At 47.9% G+C, this 24,996-nt stretch overlaps 1 protein-coding gene across 1 annotated transcript in view; it reads left to right on the forward strand.

The window, feature by feature from the left end:
- The window catches only part of SH2D4B (SH2 domain containing 4B), a 75,310-nt gene that overhangs the window by 28,327 nt on the left and 21,987 nt on the right, over positions 1–24,996 (forward strand). The window contains exons 5-7 of the mRNA XM_023764525.1: positions 2,321–2,468; positions 17,233–17,449; positions 21,736–21,860. Of these exons, the coding sequence (XP_023620293.1) occupies positions 2,321–2,468; positions 17,233–17,449; positions 21,736–21,860 (490 nt within the window). The remainder of the gene's footprint in view (positions 1–2,320; positions 2,469–17,232; positions 17,450–21,735; positions 21,861–24,996) is intronic.

Genomic DNA, 24,996 nt, shown 5'->3' on the forward strand with positions numbered 1-24,996 from the left:
GTATGGAGGAGAGGGTCAGAGAGCTGGGACATGGTCTGGGCTTGGGACACCTTACCTGCTGCCCCTGCCCATCCTGGGAGGACTCTTTCTGGCCACTCCTGGTGAGACTTGGGGGGAAATTTGCATGAAAGGCACTTCAAAGCCTGGTGTTCCCATGAAGGGGTTCAGCCTGCTTGGGTCCGAGGGCTGTCTGGCTCACAACCTGCCTCCACCACAGACTCCTGGAATGCTGGTGGTCAGACACCACCCAGTAGGACAGAGGGACGGGCACTGAATAACCTCAGAAAGGACCCCTAGATTCTTACACTGGAGGGTTCCTCGGTGAGATGGCTGGTGCCTCACCCAGGATCCCAGAGTGAAGCCACTGCTCACGGAAGCCCTGCCCACACACTCCGAGTCTCTCATTCAGATCCTTGCTTTCTCTCTTGAATGGGGTCAGGGAACATCTGAGGAGACCCTCCCGCATGAATGACAGCAAATAAAACAAACTTAAAAAAGACCCCAAAGGAAAATACAGAGGAAAAGACCTAAGTCAGAATATGGGGAAAGAAACGCTCCGAAACCCGTAGAAACGGGCTATTGCACTCAGGAAACAAGCACGGGTGCAACGAAGCGAAAAGGAACAACCAAAGAATCAGAAAGAGGCCTTGGGGGTTACAAATGCAGTGTCTGAAATAAAACATTCAGTAGAAGGTTTGAAAGATAAAGTCAGTGAAATCAACCAGGGAACAGAACCAAAAGAGACGAGAGATGGAAAATAAGAGAGGAATGATAAGGCACTTAGAGGATCAATTCAAGAAGACCAGTTTTTGACGAATAGGAGATGTAGAAAGCAAAGAGAAATGAGAGAAGAAATTGTCCAAGAAACCCTAAGCCAAGTTGTGTTAGACTGGGAGGACCTGAGACTCCAGGTGAAAGCACCTCAAATGCCCAACCGAATCAATGAAAGACAATCCAAGCCAAGGCACCTCATTGAGAAAAGTTCAGAACATCCGCGATAAAAGGGAAAACCACTCCTTACGCAGAATGAGAATGCCAGTGGCAGTGCTGGGTGGAAGAAGACAAGAAGGTTCAGGCTTCCAAATTCTGCAGGAAGCAATTATTAATCAAATTCTCTGAGCTCAGCCAAGTTAGCAGTTATAGGTGAGGGTAGCATAGAGATGTTTTCAGACTCAGAAAGTGTCCCTTTGTAAATTCTTACTTGTGGAAGCTCTGTAAGCTCTGTTGCTGCCTAGTGAGGAAGTGGCCAAGAAAGAAAACACAGAACAAAAAGCAAGGCTCCACCTCAGGGAGGCTGAGAGGCGGGTCCTGGTGGGGGGATGGACAGGAGACCTAGGCAGCCAGCGTTTGAGATGAGAGAAGAAGGTGAGATGGTGTCTGGGGCGGGGCTGCTGTATCATCTGGTATAATAAAAAGCACTCGGTTAAACACAGAGAAATATTTGAGAGCAGTCTGGGATTTCAGAGCAGTCTGGGATTTCAGAGACCTACTTAGAAAGTTAGGAAATATACTTAGAATTGGTGGAAATATCACCCTGTTTACACTGCTTACTGCTTTAACCACAAATTGTGATGTATTTTGGGCGGATGAGGGGAGGGAAAGTATGGGTGTGTCCCTGTTTGGGAAATATAAGTGCTACATACTCATGTACTAAAAAAGAAAGGCAGTAGTTAATGTCTAGAATCCATAAGTCAAGAATTGGCGGCATTATTCAGACAAACGTAAACACATGAAGGAACAGCGAAAATAACTGAAAACGGCGGCCTGAGGGCACGGAGCAGGGTGGGGTCAGTTGGGATGAAGTGGTTTGGAGAATTGCTGTGTTTTATAACAAGGTTGGGCTTATGATGCATGTCTAACATACATATGTTACTTTGATGTAAACAAAGGTGGGGGAAAACACACGCACGACCTTTTTGGAGCTTAAAAATGGGACAGAAATTGGAGATTTGGGGCCCCACACCTGCTCTCTCTTGGAGACACAGGGTGAAGACATGACCATGTCCTGCTCAGTTGCCTCTAGGAAGACCAGATGGAAGTGTGGCCCAGGACGGCCCAGCATCCTCTTATCTTTGCAGAAAGCTTGAGTTTACAAATTGTTCCACATATTTCAACCCATCTGACCTTACCACAGCGTGCTGAGGGTAACTGTTGCCCTTTCTAGTTGCAGACGCTGAGACGGGAGTGGCCACGCTGGCCCACCCCACCCCACCCCACCCCACCCGGCTCAGCTGGCCCTGCTGCACAGTCACAGACGCCCTTCTCTTCCCCAGGAAGTTGCACTGTCACCTAACCTCATTCTGTCCCCTGGACATTTTAGAGGAAAGAGGAAGAGGAGCGGAAGCGAGGAGAAGAGCAGATCCGCCGCCAGGAGGAGCAGAGGGCCAGGGAGCTGTACTGGACGCTGAAGCAGGCCCAACTGCAGAGCCAGGCCAGCGAGAAGGAGGAGCGCGAGTGGGAGGAGCAGTGTGAGTAGAGCTTGGTCCTCAGGGGCCAGATCCGCCTGCCTCCCCCACCCTCCCCTCCCACTTGTTTATTTGCTCAGCCTCAGTCCAGTTACTCACTCAGCCAGAGGTCTTACCCAGGCCAACCCAGTGCCTGTCCTGCTAAGGAGAGAGGGAAAGGGCTGGCCCACAAGGAGCTTGCATGCCCTAGAGTAGTGGTCGGCAAACTCATTAGTCAACAGAGCCAAATATCGACAGTACAACGATTGAAATTTCCTTTGAGAGCCAAATTTTTTAAACTTAAACTATATAGGTAGGTACATTGTTGTTAATTAGGGTACTCCTAAGGCTTAGGAAGAGCCACACTCAAGGGGCCGAAGAGCCACATGTGGCTCGCGAGCCGTAGTTTGCTGACCCACTGCCCTAGGGGGATTTCTTGCTCCGAAACAGAAAACCCTATACTTCCTGAATTACCGATAATTCCCTGGCTCTGTGCTCAGTCCTGGGGACCCAGAGATGAGGGCTCAGGGTGTTATCTCGGAGGCAGACACGCAGGCTAAGGGCTCTGAGGGAGTGTCCTGTGCAGCACTGTAAAGTGAGGCTTGATGGTGGCGTAGGAATAGCTGAGGCAGAGGCCGGAGAGGACGCTGGAGATGGGGTGGCCAGCATGTGTGACAGCCTAAAGGCATGTGGTGTGCTGAGGCAGTGGGAGCTGTCTGGGGCGGGTATGCAGCTTGGAGAGTTGGGTGCTGAGAAGGTAGATGGGACAGGGAGGTGGAGTCAGGGCAGAGGCGGTGTTTGATGTGCACCTGGGCTTGCTGCAGTCAGGGCTGGTGGGACCTGCAGACACGGAAATGACTGTCTTGCAGGGGGAAGTTTTTACTCCCGGTTCCTAGAAACAGAGGGATTGCCACTCAGGGCCACACAGGGAAGGCCCAGGGTTGGTCAGGAGGCAGAGGGAGTGAAGGGAAATGTGGGCAAGAGCCTGCGTGTGGATTCCGTGGGAAGGGAGGGGAAAGGCAGGCAGGCTTAGGCCTGGCTGGTTTGAATAGTTTCCGCAGGCTTTGGGATAAGGAGCTGTCTCCAGTGGCTGATACCTGGCCCTGGGGGTAATATTAGGGCAATTGGATCGTGACCCAGAGTGTAAGAACTAGCTACAGGAAGTGGTGGGGGTTGGTTTGCATGTGGAAGGCACACCTGTAAGCCAGTCCTTTATAATCCTTAGGAACTGGCTGGCCCTGGGAAGGGTGGTCCCAGATGTCAAACATAGAAATACAGAGAATAGAAAGGCATGTTATACAGGTGCGCAGTGGGAAGCTTCTAAAGGTGAGTGTCGTGACTGAGGCTGGGCGTGGGAATGAGAGGGGAGGTGGCTGCAGTGGTGCACTTCAGAGACCACTGAACCAAGGCCTCAGCAGGGGGAGCGGAGATGGGAGGTGACGTCTGCTCCCAGGCCTCTGGTCCTCAGCCTTTGTTAACCATACGTCAGATTCATCACACAGACTTTTTAAAAAATCCCTTTAAAGTGTACAATTCAGTGGGTCACAGTCTACTTACACAGTTGTGCCACCATCACTGTTATCTAATTCCAGAGCATTCTCATTGCCACAAAAAGAAGCTCTGTACCCTCTGGTTACTCCTTCTGCCACACCCCGGGAAACCACACATCTACCACGAATCTAATTTCTGTCCCTCTGGGTTTGTCTATTTTGGATATCCTATGTAATAAAAGCCTAATATGCTAAGTGTCTGGTCGTCCAGTCATCCATTCAACCAATTAAAGCGTAATATGCTAATGATATGCTAAGGCTGCTTAACTGCTCGCTATCACGTGCACTAACCACCATGGGGTAGACAGTTGACCAGTCACTATAATGTGCACTGACCACCAGGGGATAGATGCTCCGACTGGTATGTTAGCTTGCTGCTGAGACTGAGCAAGATGGGCCGGACACACCCTTGAGCCCTCCCGTGGTCCCTCCCCAGCTGGCCAACCTCCCGCATCCCTTCCCGGCCCCAATCGTGCACCAGTGGGTGTCCCTCGGCCTGGCCTGTGCCCTCTCAAAATCTGGGACCCTTTGGGGGATGTCAGAGAGCCAGTTTCAACCCGATCCTGCAGGCCAGGCCGAGGAACACCACTGGTGCACAAATTCGTGCACCGGGCCTCTAGTTTCATATAAATAGAATCATATATTATGTGGTCTTTTGTGTCTGATTTCTTTCATTTAGCAAATGTTCAGGGTCCACCATGTTATGGCATTTATCAGCACTTCCTTTTTATGGCTAAATAAAATTCTAATGCATGCATATACCACATTTTTGTTTATCCAGCTTTGGGTTGTTTCCATTTTTTGGCCTCATGGATAATGCTGCTCTGCACATTTGTGTTTTTTGTGTGTGAACAAATGTTTTCAGTTCCCTTGGGTATATACCTGGGGGTGGAATTTCTGGGTCATATGGTAACTCTGCTTCACAGTTTGAGGAACTGCCAGACAGTTTTCCAAAGCGATTGCACCATTTTATATTTCCACAAGCAGCATATGAGGGTTCTAATTTCTTCTCATTCTTGCCAACACTTGTTGTTTTTGTCTTTTTGATAGTAGACATCCTAATAAACAGTAAGATGCTCCGTCATTGTGGTTTTGATTTGCATTTCCCTGGTGATTAAAGATGTTGAGCACCTTTTCATGGGCCCATTGGCCAGCTGTGTTTTTTTTTTTTTTTTTGAGAAAATATCTAGTTAGGTTCTTTGCCCATTTTTAAATCAAACTATTTGTTTCTTGCTATTGAGTTGTATGAGTTTTTTATATATTTTGGATATTGACCCCTTATTGGATGTATGGTTTTCAAATATTTTCTCCCATGTTATAGGTTGCCTCTTTCATTTTATTGTTTCCTTTTGCAGTAATGTTTTAGCTTGATGTAGTTTGTGTGTGTGTGTGAGTGTGTGTGTGTGTGTGTAGTTTTTTTTTATTTAATAAAGTTTTATTTTTCAAAATGTACAGTTGTGGGACCTGTTGTTCCTGCATCTTCACCAGCAGCGGGGCCTCCCCACCCTGGCGTTTCTGGTGTAAATGACTGAGCTCTGAGCTTGGAACCGAGTTCACTGAGTCCTGAACTAGGAGCTCCTGCAGGGCTGCCCTGGCCAAGGAGCTGCGTTCTCCGTCACAGCGACAGTGGCCGGGGCCCACGCTGGGAGTTTGGAGCTTCCTTACAGAGTCTGTCCCGTGTTGCTCTGTCAGACAAACTGGGATATTAATTGTCCCGGACTTTGCCTTTGGACCACGTCTTCCTCTTGGCCTCGCCCCAGCGTCGCTCACTGGGCCTTTGTGTCTTGGTTGACTTTCCCACATCTTTCTTCTTGTCCTTGGGCAAAGAGCAGCTGCTAAGATGCTGGACCAAAAAAAAAAAAAAAAAACAACACAAAGGTACTACCTGTTTATTTTTGCTGTTGGTGTCATTACCCCTAAAAAAACATTGCTAAGGTCAATGTCAAGGAACTTTCCCCCTATGTTTTCTTCTAGGAGTTTTATAGTTTCTGGTCTTACATCTAAGTCTTCAATCCAATTTTGTTCTTTTGCATGTGGATATACAGTTTTCCCAACACTATTTATTGAAGAAATGATCCTTTCTCCATTGTGTATATGGTGACTTTGTTGACAGTATATGCATGAGTTTATTTCTGGACTCTCTGTTCTGTTTCGTTGGTCGACATGTGTGTTTTTATGCCAGTATCATACTGTTTTGTTTATTATAGCTTTATAATCTTATTTCATAATAATTAGCAAATTAATATTACTACTAATAATTATCAGGTGAGATGCCTCTAGCTTTGTTCTTCTTGCTTAAGATTGCTTTAGTACTCAGAATCTTTTGTGGGTCCATAGCGATTTAATGATTGTTTTTTCTATTTCTGGGGAAAATGCCATTGGAATTTTGACAGGGATTGCATTGAATCTCCAGATCACTTTGAATAGTATGGATATTTTAACAAGATTAATTCTTTCATTCTGTGAACACAGGATATCTTTCCATTTATTTGTGCCTTCTTCAGTTTTTGTCATCAGTGTCTTATAGTTTTTAATGTACAGGCCTTTCACATCCTTAGTTAAATTTATTTCTAAGTATATAATTCTTTGTGATGCTATTGTAAATGGGATTGTTTTCTTAATTTCTTTTTTGAGTAGTTTGTTGTTAGTGAATAGAAAGACAACTTATTTTTTTGTATTTAATTTTGTTGATTTTGTATCCTACAACTGTACTAAATTTGTTTATTCTAACAATTTTTTGGTGAAATCTTTAGGGTTTTCTATATTCAAGATAATGCCATCTGCAAATAGAGATAATTTTACTTCTTTCTTTCTGTTTTGGATTTATCTCATTTCCTTTCCTTTCCTAATTGTTCTGTCCAGTATTATGTTGAATAAAAGTGGTGAGAGTGGGCATTCTTGTCTTGTTCCTGATCTTAGAGGAAAAGCTTTTATTCTTTCACCACTGAGTATCATGTTAGTGGTGGACTTGCCATATATGGCTTTGTTATGTTGAAGGACGTTTTTTTTTCTTTACCTAATTTGTTGATAACTTTTTTCATGAAAGGATGTTGAATTTTGCTAAATGCTTTTTCTGCATCTGTTGAGATGATAATATGATTTATATTCTTCCTTTTGTTAATGTGGTGTATCACATGGGTTAATTATGTTGTGTCATCCTTTCATCCCAGGAATTAATCCTGCTTGCTCATGTTATATAATTATTTTAATGTACAGTTGGCTTTGATTTGCTAATATTGTGTTGAGGATTTTTTTCATCTATGTTTACCAAAGATATCGACTTGTAATTTTTTTTCTTCTTTGTCTCTATTTGGCTTTGATATGAGAATAATACTGGCCTCCTAAAATGAATTTGGAAGAGTTTGAGAAGGACATTTAAATGTGCAGTAGAAATTATCAGTAAAGCAATATGGTCCTGACTTTTCTTTCTTGGGAGATTTTTGATTACCGATTCAACTTTCTTAGTAGTAATTATCCTGTTCAGATTTTTTATTTCTTAATGATTCAGTCTTGATAGGTTGTATGTGTCTAGAAATTTATCCATTTCTTCTAGGTTTTCTAATTTGATGGCGAATAATTATTCATAGTTGTTTCTTATGATCCTTAATATTTTCATGGTATCAGTTGTTTCCTCTTTCGTTTCTGATTTTATTTATTTGTGTTGTCTCTTTTTTCCCCCTTAGTCTGACTGAAAGCTTTTCATTTTGATTCATCTTTTCAAAAAACCAGTTCTTAGTTTTATTGATCTTTTCTATTGTTTTTCTAGTGAATAGCTCATTTCTGCTCTGATTTTAGTCTTTTCTTCCTTCCGATAACTTTGAACTTAGTTTGTTCTTCTTCTAGTTCTTTAAGGTGCCAAGTTAGGTTGATAGAGATCTCTTCTTCTTAGAATAGCTTTTTCTGCATTCCATGTTTTGATATGTTTCCATTTTCATTAATTTCAAGATTTTTTTTACTTCCTTTTTGACTTCTTTGACCATTTCTTGTTCAGAAGTGTGTTGTTTAATTTCCACATATTTTTGAATTATTCAGTATTCTTCCTATTCCTGATTTTTAGGTTCACACTATTGTGGTCAGAAAATATATTTGATAGATTCCAATCTTTTTAAAAATTTTAAGACTTATTTTGGGACCTAACCTATGACCTATCCTGGAGAATGTTCCATGTGAGTTTGAGAAGAATGCATATTCTGCTACTGTTGGATGAAATATTTTGTGCATGTCTGTTGGTTCATTTGGTCTTAAGTGAAGTCATATCCAATGTTTTCTTATTGATTTTTCTGATTGAACAATCTATTCATTATTAAGAGTGGGTATTGGCATCACCTATTATTATTGTATTGCTGATTATTTCTTCCTTCATAATCAGCAGTGCAATAATCCTGAGATAATATTTACTTTATATATTTAATTGGCATATATATTTATGATTGTTATATCTTCTTAATGAATTGACCCCCTTATCATTATATAATGATCTCCTTTTCTCTTGTTACCATTTTCTTAAAATATATTTTTATTGTTTATTGTTCAGATTATTACATTTGTTCCTCTTTTTTCCCCCATAACTCCCCTCCTTCCAGCTCCCACCCCACCCTCCACCCTCACTCCCCACCCACTGTGTTCATCCATAGGTGCATGATTTTTGTCCAGTCACTTCCCGCATCTCCCACACCCCTTTTCCCCCCAAGAATAGTCAGTCTATTCCCTTTCTATGTCCCTGATTCTATTATAATCACCAGTTCATTCTGTACATCAGGTTATTTATTCACTTGATTCTTAGATTCATTTGTTGATAGATGCATATTTGTTGTTCATTATTTGTATCTTTACCTTTTTCTTCTTCTTCCTCTTCTTAAAGGATACCTTTCAGCATTTCATATAATACTGGTTTGGCGGTGATGAACTCCTTTAACTTTTCCTTATCTGTGAAGCTCTTTATCTGACCTTCAATTCTGAATGATAGCTTTGCTGGATAAAGTAATCTTGGTTGTAGGTTCTTGGTATTCAGCACTTTGAATATTTCTTGCCATTCCCTTCTGGCCTGCAAAGTTTCTATTGAGAAATCAGCTGACAGTCGTATGGGTATTCCCTTGTAGGTAATTGAGCCTCTTTCTCTTGCTGCTTTTAAGATTTTCTCTTTGTCTTTTGCTCTTGGCATTTTAATGATGATGTGTCTTGGTGTGGTCCTCTTTGGATTCCTTTTGTTTGGGGTTCTCTGCGCTTCTTGGACCTGTAAGTCCATTTCTTTCTCCAGATGGGGGAAGTTTTCTGCCATTATTTCTTGAAATAGGTTTTCAATATCTTGCTGTCTCTCATCTTCTGGAACTCCAATAATTCTGATATTAGGCCGCTTAAAGCTGTCCCAGAGGCTCCTTATACTATCTTCACACTTTCGGATTCTTTTTTCATTTTGGTTTTCCAATTGGGTGTTTTTTGTCGAATCTTTGGTTTGATTCTTTTGCTCGTCTGGTCTGCTATTGGGAATATTCTTTATTTCAGTCCGTGTATGCTTACTTTCTAATTTCTTTATCGTAGCATCGAGGGTCTCATTAGTTTTCGTGAGGCTCTGCACAAATTTATGGCAAGCCCTCAAAATTGCGATTCTTAGCTCCATATCCTCCATTTCTGTCATGCTTTTTTGTCTCCGCATCTTTTATGCTTTCTTGGTGCACCCCCTTGTGGTCTCTGTGCGCAGTCTTGTTCTAGCCAAGCCTTAATTGTTGTAGTTAACACTAGAGGGATTTGACCAGCAGACCGACTGGCTGTAGGATTCTGGGGAGGCGCTAGTCCTGCCCTTCCTGAGGCGATCGGCAAATGTCTGTGCGCAGTGCCTGGGCGGGGCGGGGGCGGGCTCAACAGGGCGGGGGGAGGGAGCAGCTATGGCGCTCTCAGTCCGTCCCAAGGGCTCTGCTCTCTGTCCCAGCAATCGCTGCAAACCTCGGAGGGGCCGTAGCCAGACAGTCCCGCTTCTCCCGTTTGAGTCAGGGTCCCTAGAGACTCGCCCGGATCTGTAGCCCAGAGTCTGAGACTCACTCCTGAGTGAAAACGACAACCGCGCCCTCAGCCACCAGCCCGCTTTGCGCGCGCACCGCCGCACCACCGTACCTTTAAATTTTCCACGCTGCGCCTCCTCTGTGCGTCGGACTGCTGTTGTTTTTGCTTCTAGCTGAAGAGTCCCTCCTCAGCCAGCCTTCCTGTGGTTCTGGTTGATGTCCGTTCCGACCTTTAGCTGTATTTTTGAAGTGGTTGTTTACGGCGGCGGTCTCCGGTGTTTACCTACGCCGCCATCTTTCTTGTTACCATTTTCTTAAAATATATTTTTATTGATTTTAGAGAGGAAGGGAGAGGGGAGAGAAAGATAGAAACATCAACAATAAGAGAGAATCATTGATTGGCTGCCTGTTGCACGCCCCCCACGGGGGATCAAGCCTGCAACCCGGGCATGTGCCCTTGACCGGAATAGAACCAAAGAACCCTCAGTCCGCAAGCCAATGCTCCATCCACCGAGCCAAACCAGCCAGGGCCTCACCATTTTTGGCTTCATGTTTATTTTGTCTGATACAAGTTTAGCTACCCCTGCTCTCTTTTCATTTCCACTTGCATGGGATATCTTTTTCCATCAAGAAAGGTGAGCATTTGGAAAGGCCTGTGGAGGAAATGACATTTGGTTTGGGGAAAGTGGGGAGGCAAAGAAGGCCGGGAAGGGCATTATAGCAGAGGGAACAGCACCACGCAAAAACAAGGTCATTGTGTGTATAGGACATGGCACATGTTTTAATGTGGCTGCAGCCTGAAGTGCAATGATGAAAATGAGGCTGGAAAGATAAGATGGTCAAGAGCTAAGAATAATTCATTCATTTAAATTCAGAATAGAAGGGAAAGAAGGGCAGAGGTTGCACTAAAAAATAATGGACAATTACAAGTGGAGTCACATGAGGCTACGATGGAGGGGGAAGGAGACCCCGACTGGCAGTCCGGTCCTCGCTCTGCCCCTTACTAGCGTGACTGTGGGCAGGTTCTTGCTCAGTTTCTCAGTCTCTTCATTGGTAAATGGGGGTCATCATTTTGAGTTGAGCTTGTTGAGAGGGTGAAATGCGAGGGAAGAAACCAAGGTGCGTTCTAAGTTGTTTCTCGTGAAGTGTTTCCCGTTTTGTTGCTATCGATGAGATGGAAAGTTTATGGGCGGGGCTGCTGTTTTGTTGGGATGGGGAATGGAAATCACCTGGCCCAAGCGCTGCCTGATTGCTAATTAATGCGCTGCGTGGCAAGAGAAAGTGGAAAAACCTCCAAAAACCCGAGGGAAGACATGGTAATACAGGTCCCACGATTTTCATTCCTCATTTTATGCTTTCTTAAAGCACGGTGAGCTAAACTCTGGAGCCTGCCATTCAAATTCAGCAAAGCCATTCTGCACTCAATTAATTTAATATGAGAGATATAGTAGGCCATTAATCTACTGGGAGCAGCAGTTTTTGATAAAAAAAAACCTAAATTAAATTCTTCAAGTTAGAAAAAAAGGGGAATTGTTCTCTTTCGTATCACTTGAATACAGACTTAGTTATTCAGTTCAAACAGCAGAGCAGGCTCTGGCTTCTGAGAAGCAGAAATTCATTTAATTATTTCTCAACTGTGAACTTGTTGGAGTGGGGAGTTCAGTAACATCTAGTTGCTCAGAGACTTAGAGATGAGCCAGGTTGACTTGGTTAGTGATATTATTTACAAAAATCGGCCCTGTATTATTGTGTGCTTTTAAAAAATATATTTTTATTGATTTTAGGGAGGAAGGGAGAGGGAGAGAGAGATAGAAACATCAGTGATGAGAGAGAATCATTGATCAGCTGCCTCCTGTACGTTCCCCACTGGGGACTGAACCTGCAACCTGGAATCAAACCATGACCTCCGGGTTCATAGGTCAATGCTCAATCACGGAACCACGCACAGTATTGTTAACCCCTTCCCTTCCTCCTTGAACTGTGTGGTTCTGGCTGTGGCTCCTCACCCACAGCTGCACTCCAGCCGCCTCACCCCCGCTGGCATCGGCAGAGCTGAGTGAGGACACGTGCCCAGGCCCAGCACAGAGGCCAGTGATATGGGTTCCACTCTTTTCCCTCCTAGAAAGGAGTGTGCTGTGGAATCTGGGTTAAACGTCAGTGATTCTAACATGCCATTTGCTGAGACAGGCCGAACCCGAGGGGACTGTGGAGATGCCGTGTGGTCTGGAGATGGGTGGGGACAGAGCAGAATTCGAGGCTGGAGGGGAAGCTGAAGGATTCCACAGGAGAAGGGCCTTTTCTACCCACTGACAGGATGGGCGATCGTGCCCTTTCTCCTTCGACACAACCCATGCAAACTGCTCCTAAACTTGATGCCACAAAGTAGCCACTCAGTACACTGGGCTGGGTAAATGTGCACACCCTGCCCAAATGTGTCATTAAAAGCGTGGGACACCCTGCCTCTCGCAATGACGAGCCTGGTTGTATCTCTGAGCTCTGTAACTGCTCACAGAGACGCTGGCGAGAGGAAACCCACTCTGTTGTCGTCTCCTCCGTGTTGGGGAACCGAGCAGGAGCGGTGGGCAGATGAGGACATGAGTCCGGGACTGCCGGGCAGTTTGGGCAGCCCTTGGATGAAGGGTGCCGAGACCCAGCGGCGTGCAGACTTGTCCTGGGCTAGACAGTTAGGAGCCACGCCAGGCACAATGCTCCCCTCCCCTCCACCGCCCTCCTCCGCCGTCCTCCCCAGCCAGAGGCGGCTGAAATTCCCAGGTCTGATATGGGTGAGGGTGACCCCAAACACAGTGAGATTTGGGTTTTCTTACTGAGCAGGAGGGTCCAGCCGGCAATCCTGGAGAGCAAGGTCCCAGTTCTGAGGACGTGCCCTCAGGCAAGACAGGTGTGCGCGCATCTCTGACCAGAGGGCAGAGCTGGAAGGGACCTCTCCTTCTCACCTGCAGATGACAGACAGGGGGGGAGGGGTGGAGGGTGGGGGGTAGGGGTGTGTGTGGGGGAGTTCGAGGTGGGCCCACAGCTGGACACATGTCTAGCTAACAATGACACGCAGCTGCACTCCGGCCTCTTGATTCCAAGCCAAACTGGGAGGTTATAGAATGTCCATTCTTAAAATTTGAGTTAAAATATACAACAAAATGTACCATTTTAACCAGTGTAAGTGTAGGGTTCAGTGGCACTGGGTACATTCACATTGTGCTACCATCACACCATCCCCAGAACTTTTCCATCTTCCCAAACTGCAACTCTGTCCCCATTAAATATTAACCCCCCTTCTCCCTCCCACAGCCTCTGGCAGCCACATTTTACTTTCTGCTGATGACTCTAACTACTCCAAGTACAATGAGTGGAATATAAGCAGAATCATACCTTATTGCCCTTTGTGTCTGGCTTCTTCACTTAACAATGTCCTCACGGCTCATCCGTGTTGCAGTACGTGTCAGAATTCCCTTCCTTGTAAGGATGAACAACCTTCCATTGTATGTGTACACCACCCTGTGTTTCTGTGTTCACCCATGGATGGACATTATGCTCCGCCTTTTGGCTATTGTGAATAGCACTGCTGTGAACATGGAGTGCAAACATTTGCTCCAATCCCTCTTTCAGTTCTTTGGGGTCTATATCCAGAGTGGAATTGCTGGATCATACGGTAACTGTATGTTTAATTTTTTATGGAACTGCTATACCATTTTCCACAGCAGCTGCACCATTTTTACATTCTTAACAATACACAAGGGTTCCGATTTCTCCATGTCCTTGCCAACACTTGTTACTTTCTGCTTTTTTTGTTTGTTTTTTTACTAAAGATATTTATCTATAGTGATCATTCTAATGAAGGTGAAGTGGTACCTCAGTGTGGTCGGTCCATTTTTAATATCTAAATCCAGCCTTCCTCGGAAGTCTTCAGTGTTTTCACGCTTTGTCGTCTTTCTGCTATTTCTGTGAGAGGAGGCTGACTCTCCCTTTGAGAGATGGAGAAAGGAGCCCCGGAACCCCCTTAGAAGGAAATGGCCCTGGCTCCCTCTGCTCTGTGTGCCAAGCGGCCCTGGAGTGCCTGCGGGACAGGCCTGTGGGAGTCCCCGGGCCGAGTGAGGGCTGTGGGAGGAGGCAGATGGCTTGGTGTGAGACTTCACGGCCGGGCCACAGTGGGTCCTTGGGGCAGGAGGACAGCCCAATCCTTGCTGGCTCAGGGCAGACACTGCCGTGGCTGCTCCCAGGGTGGCTCCTACTGCTAGTTTGCTGTTTTCACTGGGTTACATGAGAAAGCACTCCATGAATTCTGGCTTCTCACAACAGATTCGTGGGATTCAGGCCAAATCCTTCCCTGATCCAGAGAAGGAACTAAAAGCAACCTTTTAAGGTTTTGAGTGTAATTTAAGGGAAGCTAGTTACAAATTGTCATGGGACAGATTCCACCTGATGGACGGGCAAGGGTGCCCCCTCCTGGACGGGCCAAGACTGTTCATGGCTCTGTTTCGGACTTCGCAATGCCAGGGCTAATGAAAATAAAAATTTTAGTTAACTTACCATGGTGCTTACTGATTCAAAGTGGCTTCTGTTATTAGCTTTCCTTACCCTCATAACAACTTTATGAAATAGTGACTGTTAGCATCTCCATTTTCCTTATGAGGAAATGGAGGCCCAGGGGATTAAGTGACTCACTCAGTGTCACGCAGCTGGCAAATGGGGTTGGGATCTGCACCCGGGCACCTGGCCCCACACCTTGGGAGACTTGGGCTCAGATGCCTGATTTAATAAGATGTTGCTTTTCCGAAGCATTTCGTAGTGTTTCTGTGAGTTTCATTTAATCTTTATAACAACTCAATGAGGCAGACATCCCTGTTATCCTCATTTGACAGAGGGGCAACCTGAGGCCTGGAGACTCTCGTAGGGAAGCTGTGGAGTGTTGGTGAGGATGAGGAGGAAAGGGAACCCTTGTGCACTGCTGGGGGAATGCAAATTGGTTCAACCACTATAGAAAACAGTATGGAGGTTCTTCAAAAAAAAGTTAAAACTACTATATGGTCCAGCAATGTTCTGGGTATATAACCAAAGGACATGAAAACAGGATATTTAAAAGATATCTGCACCCACATGCTCATTGAACATTATTCACAATAGCCAAGATAGGAAAACAACCCCAGTATCCAACAGTGGATGAATAGAGAAAGAAGATGTGGAAGACACACACACACACACACACACACACACACACGCACAATGTAATATTATTCATCCATGAGAAAGAAGGAAATCTTTTCATTTGCAATAATATGGTTGGACCTTGAGTAAGATAAATCAGACAGAGGAAGACAAATACTGTAGTTCTCATGGATATGAGGAGTATAAAAAAACCTAACTCATAGAAACAGAGAGTAGAATGGTGGTTCCCAGAGGCTGGAGGTGATGGTGGAGGAACTGGGGAGACGTCGGTCAGAAGATGCAAACTTGCAGTTAAAAGATGGGTAAGTTTTTGCCTGGCCGGTGTGGCTTAGCGGTTGAGCATCCAGCTACGAACCAAGAAGTCATAGTTCCAGGAGGTCACGGTTCGATTCCGGTCAGGGGCACATGCCTGGATTGCCAGCTTGATCCCTAGTGGGGGCCGTGCAGGAGGCAGCCAATCAGTGATTCTCTCTCATCATTGACATTTCTATATTTCTCTCCCTCTCCCTTCTTCTCTGAAATCTATAAAAATATTTTAAAAAAAGATGGATACGTTTTGGAGATCCAGTGCACAGCATAGAATTATAGTGAACAATACTGTATTCTATACTGGAAAGTTGCTAAGAGATTGAATCTGAAATGTTCTCATCACAAAAATGAAATGATAATCATGGGATGTGATGGAGGTGTTAGCTAATGCTATGGTGGCAATCATTAAATTATGTAAATGTATCAAACCAACACATGTACGCCTTAAACTTACACAGTGTTATATGTCAATCATATCTCAAAAAAGGAGGGGAATGTATGAAAAGATAGATAGATAGAGAGAGAGAGAGAGAGAGAGAAGAAAGCTGTCTGACTCTATGAACCCTTTGCCATACTCTGGGCTGATGGCAGGGTTGGCTTTCCCAAGGCCAAGGCAGAGTCCTGCTTCCTGCTGCAGCATCTCGGTGCCCTCAGGGCCGCTGCTGGCATCTCTGAGCTGCCCGGCTGCCCATGCATAACAGAGGAGACTTTGCAGAAGGGGGGAGTGGGAGCTTGTTGGGACCAGAGCACCGAGTGTGGGAGGAGCTCAAAGCCCTGGTGGGCTGGGGAAGAAAGTGGGTGCGTGGGACACCTCTAAAGGACCACGGGGTTGCCCTTTATCCTGTACAGTGGGAGCCACTGAAGGCTTTTGAGGAAAAAGCGGTGGGGTTAGCGCTGGGCTGGGGGAGGCTGGGTGTAGTCTCTGTGTGACCAATGACTCAGGGCCTGCCCTAGCTGAGTTCCTAGTCTGCGTATGACTTCCCTCTGCACCCTGTCTGTCTGTCTGTCTGTCTGTGTGCTGCTATCTCTTGGGGGCTATAAACTCTCCAAGGTCACTGGCCCTTGTAGGGCACACGTTTCTGTATTCAGTTTGCAGCGTGGTGACTGCAGAGCCCATGATGGCCCTGGGCCCTGTCTGAGCCTCTCAGCACACGCACGGCAGATGTTACAAGGTCTCAGGATCAGGCACTTACAGGCACACCCACTGGGCTCCGAAGCCTAGGTTCCCTCTCAGGGATGGCTTTGCCCTCTCTTCTCTCTGGGAAACTCCCACCGACCTACCCCTGTGTGGCCGGGACGTGTCTGCCATGAGCTAGTGGGGAGGAGGCATGCAGCCAGGGCTGGCACGGAGAACCCTGCAGTCAGAGTGGGTGATCACAGTGCTGTTTGGAGGTGCCGGCCACTTTGCCAGGTGCCCTTGAAGCCGGGTGGGTGGGCAGTGGGAGTGAGTAGCTGCTCTGAGCAGGGCACTGCAGGAGGAGGTGCATATGGAGACATAAATTTCCACCCCGAGGTTTCCTGCTCATTCTGGAACAGGCTCCAGGAACAGCCTGAGACCCCTGACCTGAACTGTCATGAATGTCCTGACCCCCAGGGACAGGCTAGTTCAGGGCTGCTGGTTAGGGCTGGTGGCCTGCATTCCTGGCTCTGGCTCCGGGCTTCCATGCAGCCGCGTGGGAAATCCCGTGGGTCCTGGCTGCTCAGTGTGTGGCCTGGGCTGCGGCTCTAGAACAACTGCTCTCTCTCCCTTTCCAGTGCGTCGGTCCAAGGCCGCGGACGAGGAGAGAAGGCGCCGAGCCCAGCGCGCCCGGGACGAGTACCGGCGCCTTTCGCTCCGGGCCATCCAGAAGGGCACCGTCGCTGGCCTCAGCTTCATGCTCCAAGAGCTTGGCCAGACCCATGAGCAGGAGGCCAGGCTCTACCACCACTTTCCGAGCCCGGGGCCGCTGCTGCCCCTCGCAATGCCTGTCAGGTGGGTCTGGTGGGGCTCGGGGCTCGGCAAGGGGGGTGCTGGCGGGGACAGGGCCTTGGATGGGGCATGGGGCACTGGGGGTCCAGTCCTGGTTCTGCCTCCAACTTGCAGTGAGATTTGGGGTCAGTCATTTCCCCTCTGTGGGCCTCAGTGTCCCAGTCTGTGGAATGGGCAGGAGGGGGGAAGGGGTGGGGGTTGGAGATTTCTAGTAACTCTGGAGTTCTGGGAGTCTTAGCTTTTTTTGGGGGACTCGATTCCTTTGAGAATCTAAAGGAAGCTGTGTACTCCTTTCACCTCCAAAAATGTGCATATATAAATAGTCCCAACAGTTTGCATGTAATTTCAAGCTCTTAAGGGTCCACAGATCGCAGGTTAAGAACAGGTGCTATAAGACCTCAGCTGGAGTAAATGCTGCCCAGTGGCCTGGAACTCAGGGCTGGCTGCCTCTGTAACCACAGGCAGTGCTGGTGCATCCTGGGTTCTGGTAGCAGCTTTGCAGGTGAGCGTGGTGGGATGCAGGAGGCTCACACATGCTGGCGTCACGGGAGGGGCTTGGCGAGGGCACTTAGGGGACTGCCCATGATTGCCGGGACTGAGGGGGAAGTGGCTGCCTGGAGCATTCCACCTTCTGCCAGTGCCCATCAGTCCCAGATTTGTGCCCCCATCACTACAGAGCCACTACCTCCCCCAGTGAGGGCACCAAAGCTGGGCGTCAGTGCCTGTGGCTCCCTGAGCACAGCTCACCTGCAGAGAGTCCACTCCCCCAGGTGATGGGCCGCTGTCTGAACCACAGCTCACCTGCAGAGAGTCCACTCCCCCAGGGGATGGGCCGCTGTCTGAACCACAGCTCACCTGCAGAGAGTCCACTCCCCCAGGTGATGGGCCGCTGTCTGAACCACAGCTCACCTGCAGGGTCCACTCCCCCAGGGGATGGGCCGCTGTCTGAACCACAGCTCACCTGCAGAGAGTCCACTCCCCCAGGTGATGGACAGCTCCCTGAACCACAGCTCACCTGCAGGGTCCACTCCCCCAGGGGATGGGCCGCTGTCTGAACCACAGCTCACCTGCAGAGAGTCCACTCCCCCAGGTGATGGACAGCTGTCTGAACCACAGCTCACCTGCAGAGTCCACTCCCCCAGGTGATGGACGGCTGTCTGAGTTTTGCTTTAACTGGGATTTAGGATTGCTCATTCCCTGCGTCTCCCTCTCCCTGCAGGCTGGGGAGAGCTGACCATGTCTGAATTTCTTCCTTTCTATCCTTCTCCCCTTTTCCCTTCCTTGTCACTTATGTGATTCACAAACCAGGAAGTTAAAAAAGACACATGGAGTAAAGAGTGACTCCATCCTGTCTTCTTCTATTCAGTGCCCCCTCCCCCAAGGAACTGCTGTTCTCAGTGTGTCTGCCATTTCCTTTTGCAACTTCCAACATGAGAAGTCATATTCTCTCTTTTTTTATTTTGCATAAAACTTTGCATGTTCTACACAGGGTTCTGCATTATGGGTTTTCTCCCCATTTATATTTTGGGGATCTTTTCATGTCAGTTCTTAACTATTTAATTTTATTTAGTTTTCTTTTTATAGTATAGTACAGTATTCCATTGCAAGGATGTGCTATAATTTACTTGTAAAAAATCTACTAATGAAATTGGAGTTTGAAATCTTTGGTTGTTACCAACTGTGCCCTAATGCATAACCTTGTAGACATTAATTGTATACACATACCACCATTATCTACAAGAGCGGCTCCTCAGAGTGGGATCATGGGTTAGGGCCTGTGTGCATTCACAGAGGTGAGAGTTACCGAGCCTGCTCCTCACAGGGGGGTGCAGTGAGCCCGTCACCCTGCAGCCTCGCCACAGTGCTGTGAGGCTCCTGCTCCGTGTGAGGAATGATGCTCACGGAAAGCTGGGAATTGATTTCTCTTCATGACGAGGTCAAGTATTTTGTCTGTTTAAGGACCACTGGTATTTCCATATCTGACTCATCTTTCCTCCACCTGGTTTTTCTTGTGTTGTTATTTTTTCCTCATCCCCCATTTCTAAGAACTCTTTAAGTGTTAGGGAAGAGGATCCTTTTGTTTGTGATAAACACTTTTTTCCTCTTTGCCATTTGTCCTTTGCCTTTTGCCATGAAGTTTTCTGTCATGCGGGAATTGTTGATTTTTCTGATGAAGTTTTCTGTCATGCAGGAATTCTTGACTTTTACCAGGTCAGGTTGTCTTTCATGTTTCCTGGCTTTGGAGACATAGCTACAAAAGTCTTCTTGGCATTTTCCCAGCAAAATGATAATGCGTCATTTTAAAGGAAACCGGTGATTTGTCCTGCAGGCCCACGTGATGGAGCTGCATGGGCCGTGGTGCAGCCGGCTCCAGGCTGGCTGCCATTGCTCTCAGTAGGGGAGCATCGGCTGCCATCAAGGGGGGCCAGGGGCCATGCAGATGGGGCGGCAGACCCAGTGCCCCAAGAGGCCCTGCGTCAGCCTCCTGCTGTGGCTGCCCCAGGGGCCCAGTGCCCTGACCGCACTGCACTCGGTGCTGCCGCTTGGGCGCACCGGGTCTGGCTGTGCCGAGGGCAGACACGCTGTTGCTGGTGCAGGAGTCAGGCTTCCGGCCAGGTGACTTCCCGCAGCACCATCCCAGCATCCCTGCTCTGGCGCGTCTGCTCAGAACAGAGGGACGGGAGGGAACTCGTCTTTCTTGCTGTTATTTATAGCCTCCTCTTGCCTTCTAAGGAACATGAGTCCTAGGAACAGACACGTTTTCCCTGGAGCAGTTATTTATTGGGGAACACGAGTGTGAAGGAAGAGGCTGGGGCAGGGCTGCCGTGTGCTGTGTAATAAAGAGGCGGGGCCTCTGGGTTACTGGGAGGGGAACCCCAAAGTGTGGGTCAGCAGGAGCAGAGCTGGTAGTGGGGGTGCAGAATTGCCCAGGGAGGCAGCAGGGGAAGGAGGGTGTTTTGGGAACAAACTCCACGGCTGGTGGCGGTAAGCCGTGCGATGGGACCTCACCCGCTGGCTTCCGTGTGACCCTTTCCTCACGTCACACTGTTCGCGGCTGTGTGTGTGTAAGTGGGTTCATTTGAGGGCAAGTGATCATATGACCTCATCCTGGGGTTTGCAAGGAAGTGCTGAACGCAGCATATAAGAGCAGGGCAAATGCAGGACACGTGAGGGGACAGCTCGTTTTATAAGAAACGATGACGACAGTGGTGAATTCTAAATGCCGGCACTATCGGTGGGCGGCAGTGACAGGGTAAGAATTTCCCAGGTTGCTCAAGCCGGGCCAGAGGCTGCTCATCAGACGCTGTGCTCTCACATAAATATCATCACACAGACCAGTGCACGTGGCCTTGCTACCTAGTCATTCAGCAGGTAGCTGGCATGTGCCTGTTACGTGTCCTGTGTCGTCCAGCTCTAACTGTGCTTCCTGTCAGTGTAGCTCCAATGTAACAGGGCTGTTCGGCGGCCCAGCCTCCATACGCATTCAAGAACCACAGTTCAGACACAAACACATTAAAATCTTGGCTTGATTGTGAGAAAATATAAAAAATATGTAACTCGTGACTCATAAATTCTTCTCGTGACTCATAAATTCTTCAAGTGCCTCTCTTCATCTCACGCTATCTTTAGCCCCTCCCCAGATCCCCTTCAAATCTATCAAGTCAGCCAGCACAGTGCTCTGTCCCCCGTCCTCTGTCCCCCCAACTTTCCTCTGTCCTATCCTTTTTGTTTCTTGGTGGTGAATCTCAGCCACAGCCACAGCCAATTGGGGTTCTCGGTTTCTCTCTGTTCACTGTCCTGATTCTGCCACATGGAAGCAGGGAGCAGCTGGTGAAGGCAGGTGTCCCCTGAGAAGGCTGGGGGAGGGGCCACGCTGAGGGACAGACCGGAATTCTCTTTAGTGGGGTGTGGGTGGGGGACAGAGGACACTCACATGTGAATCATTTTGCTCCCATTACATTAGGGTCCTTCTTCGTGGATGCTCACGCTCACACCTGGCCATCCTTGAGGGAAAATGTGCCTTTTCTTTCCCCCAGACACCCTCGCCTGTCCTCTTTCCCACTCCCACCTGTGTGGCTCTTTTCAAAGCAAATGATCACAGTGTTCTTTGGGGAACAAGAATCACAGCTGGTACATTAGAATCTGCAAAGTGTCTTCAAGTACCTGGCTCATTGCATCCTCTCCGCAGGCGTGAGTGTGGGCACCGTGCTTATTCATCCGCACGGTGGCCTCCCTCCCTCCGTCCCCTCCCTCCTGACTCTCCCACACTCCCTCTCTCTTCTCTGCAGGACTTGGGAGCGCCCTCTGCGTCCTGTCTCCAGAGAAATCATAGTCCGCTGGTTCAAGGAGGAGCAGCTGCCTCGCCAAGCTGGCTTCGAGAGGAACACCAAAGCCATCGCCCCCTGGTTCCATGGTAGGACAGCGCTGGGTCCCCCGCAGACACCTCCCACAGGCCCACCTCTCTCTGAGACTCGGAAGGAGGTCGGGAAGGGCTGTTGCAATCAGGGGAGTAAAGGACTCGCAACTGCTCATTTCACTCTCCCACAAAGATGGGCCCGTCTCCCAGGGGTAGGGTCAGCTCTCCTGGCTCCCTTGGGTGAGAGAGAGTGGACCGAGGTCGCCTTTCTGTCATTTACCTGCACATGGCGTGTGCTTAGCTCAAGGCACACGTTCTGATTTCCCCAGGGCATGTGCTGAAATACAGTGACCTTTCTCCAGGCCTTAGGACACCAAGGCCGATCTCTGAGCAGGAGCCCGGAGGCTGAGGCACCTGGGCACTGAATGTGCAGCCCTCTTTCTGCTGGGAAGGATGAACACGACTCTTGCCCACTGCTCTCACCTCACAGCCTCCTTGGCCACCAAGGCTCCTCAGAGGCACCCTCTCTACACTCACAAGACAGTGAGCTCTCAGTGGACCACGAGCTCCCGGTGGGCCGGGTCTGCATCTTGTTGTCTGAGCCTGCATCCCTAGACCTGGCCGAGGCCTGGTGCACAGCAGGCTCTGAGCAAATGCTTGCTGAGTAAATGACAGAATGGCTGCACGAGGAGGTCAGAGTTATCCAAACATAGAACCTGAGAGCTGGGAGGCTCCTGGAAGTATTTTGTTGCTTCATACAGATAAGAAGATAGGCCCGGAGAGGGGAAGACGTTTTTCTAAGGTCACAAAGAAACTTGTAAAGTCAAGTTCATGGCTCATGACCCAGTCCAGTGAGCTGAACATGTAGACAGGATTCGAACAGGATTGTGATGCTAGCAGAGGCCTGCTACAGGGAAATAGGAAGGGCCACTGGCCATCATCCCCTCTGTGTCAGTCAGTGATTGCTGTGTAACGAATTACCTCCAAACTCAGTGGCTTAAAATAAATAAGCATTCATTATTTATGAGTTTCTGAGTCAACTAGGCAGTTCTTCTGGGATGGGCCAGCCTCAGATGATCTGAGCTGAGCTTGCTCATGTGTCACCAGACAGCTGTCAGGTCAACCAGGCTGGCTTATCCAGGGTAGGCTCCGCTGACCCAGCTCTTCTCTGCTCCATGTGGTCTCTCACTGTCCAGCAGCCTGGCCAGGCTGTCAGGTTCTCTGGATAAGTTGCATCTTGGTCTTGCTCCCTGAGTCTCCCTCCCTCATCATGAACCCAGGTTTGCCTGGTCAGGATTGATCTCTCTCGCCATAATTAGCACCCGTCTGACCTTTATCTGCCTCTATTTCCCTTCTGCCGGCCTCCTGGAAGCTTGACTGGCCTCCACATTGCCCTGTATTTCCCCTGCATTTGTCTTGATTCCTGGCCAGCTTCCAGGTGTCCTCAGTCCTATCCAGATGGAGAGATGAACCCATTGTCACGGGAGGCACTGGAGACTCGGGGTCTTGAGATTCTGGGAGGCCCACACAGGCAAGTTCGGGATGTGGCTCTAGCTCAGTGATGGCGGACCTATGACACGCGTGTCAGAGGTGACACGCGAACTCATTTTTTTGGTTGATTTTTCTTTGTTAAATGGCATTTAAAAATATAAAATAAATATCAAAAACATAAGTCTTTGTTTTACTGTGGTTGCAAATATCAAAAAATTTCTATATGTGACACGGCACCAGAGTTAAGTTAGGGTTTTTCAAAATGCTGACACGCCGAGCTCAAAAGGTTCGCCATTACTGCTCTAGCTCCAGGAAAGGCAGCTGGAGTGATTAGAAGGAACCATGCAGGGGCGAGGAAGGCCATGTGCGCCTTCATTCCCACCTCCAGGAGCCCGAAGAGTTTGTGAACTATGAAGTGCAGACAGTAGGCCCACTCTGCAGATGGGATGACTGAGATGTAGCACTGATAAGGGATTGCCCAAGGACACGAAGGTCACAGAGCTCCGGCAGGCTGCAAGAGTGTCCTCACTGTCTGTCTCTTTCATTCTGGCCCCTGTACAAGTCACTCTCTGCACAGCATCCTGAGACTCTTTTAACCAGAAACCAGGTCCTGGCACTCCCTGCTCATTACCCCCCGCTTCCCTTCACACCTGCAATGAATTTCCAACTCCATGCTGGGGCCCACGAGGTCCCGATGACCGGTCTGCTTCTGGCCTCATGCCATAATTCGTTCCTTGCTTTCGAAACTCTGGCTTTTTCCTGTTCCTCAAACAAGCCATTTTCTTTCCCACCTCAAACCCTTTGCACTTGCTGTTTCCCTACCTTTTTGCATGCCTAACACATTCCCATTGTTCATCTGAAATATCCCCTCCTCAGAGAGGCCTTTCCTGAACCCCTTACCCAAAGCAGCCTTCGCCAATTTCTCTCAATTCACTGTATTTATTTAATATTATTCACCCACTGGTATTCATCTCCTTATTTGCTTGATGTCAGTTCTCCTACTAATTGTAAGCCTGTGAAACTCAGGCCATTGTCCATCTTCCCTAAAGCCTGCCATAGGAAGTATCCATGAGGATGGGTGAAGGCAGAAATGAAGGGCCAGAGTTGGGATGAGACTCCTGTCTTTCAGATTCCAAAGAACAGCCCTTGCTTCTCTGCACTGGACCCCTGGTGGGTGTGTGAGTCCCCTCAGGGCCTGGTGAGTGAGGTTGAGCCAAGAGCAATCAGAAAACCCAGAGCCACATGTAAGAGGTTAGGCTAGTCTTCCTAGGTGACATGTGCTCACTGGGGCCAGAGCCCTACCCATGCGTTAGCATCTCTGTATTCAACCCTCACCTCTGCTTTTCTTTTTAAATTTTATTTATTTATTTATTTATTTATTTATTTATTTATTTATAAAATTAAATTTATTGGGGCCTAATAAGTGGCGATGGAAGATTTCAACTCTGCTTTTCATTTGCCTAAAACAAGGGCAAGACAAACTCACTGTCTTTCTCTGTTGCACTATTGTTGAGCTCTCCAACTCAATTCATGGCATCCCCATGTGTCAGTCAGGTTATGCATGGTTCTGCCACAGTAACAAATAATTCCAAAGTCTCAGCGACTTCCACCAACCCAGAGGTTTCTTACCCATGTCACACACCCATTCGCTTGTGGAGTTTGATATGGGCCTCAGACTGAAGGAGCTGCCTCTGTTGGAAAC

This window comes from Myotis lucifugus, unplaced genomic scaffold (genome assembly GCF_000147115.1).
Source record: "Myotis lucifugus unplaced genomic scaffold, Myoluc2.0 scaffold_335, whole genome shotgun sequence".
In the NCBI taxonomy this organism is placed as follows: domain Eukaryota; kingdom Metazoa; phylum Chordata; class Mammalia; order Chiroptera; family Vespertilionidae; genus Myotis; species Myotis lucifugus.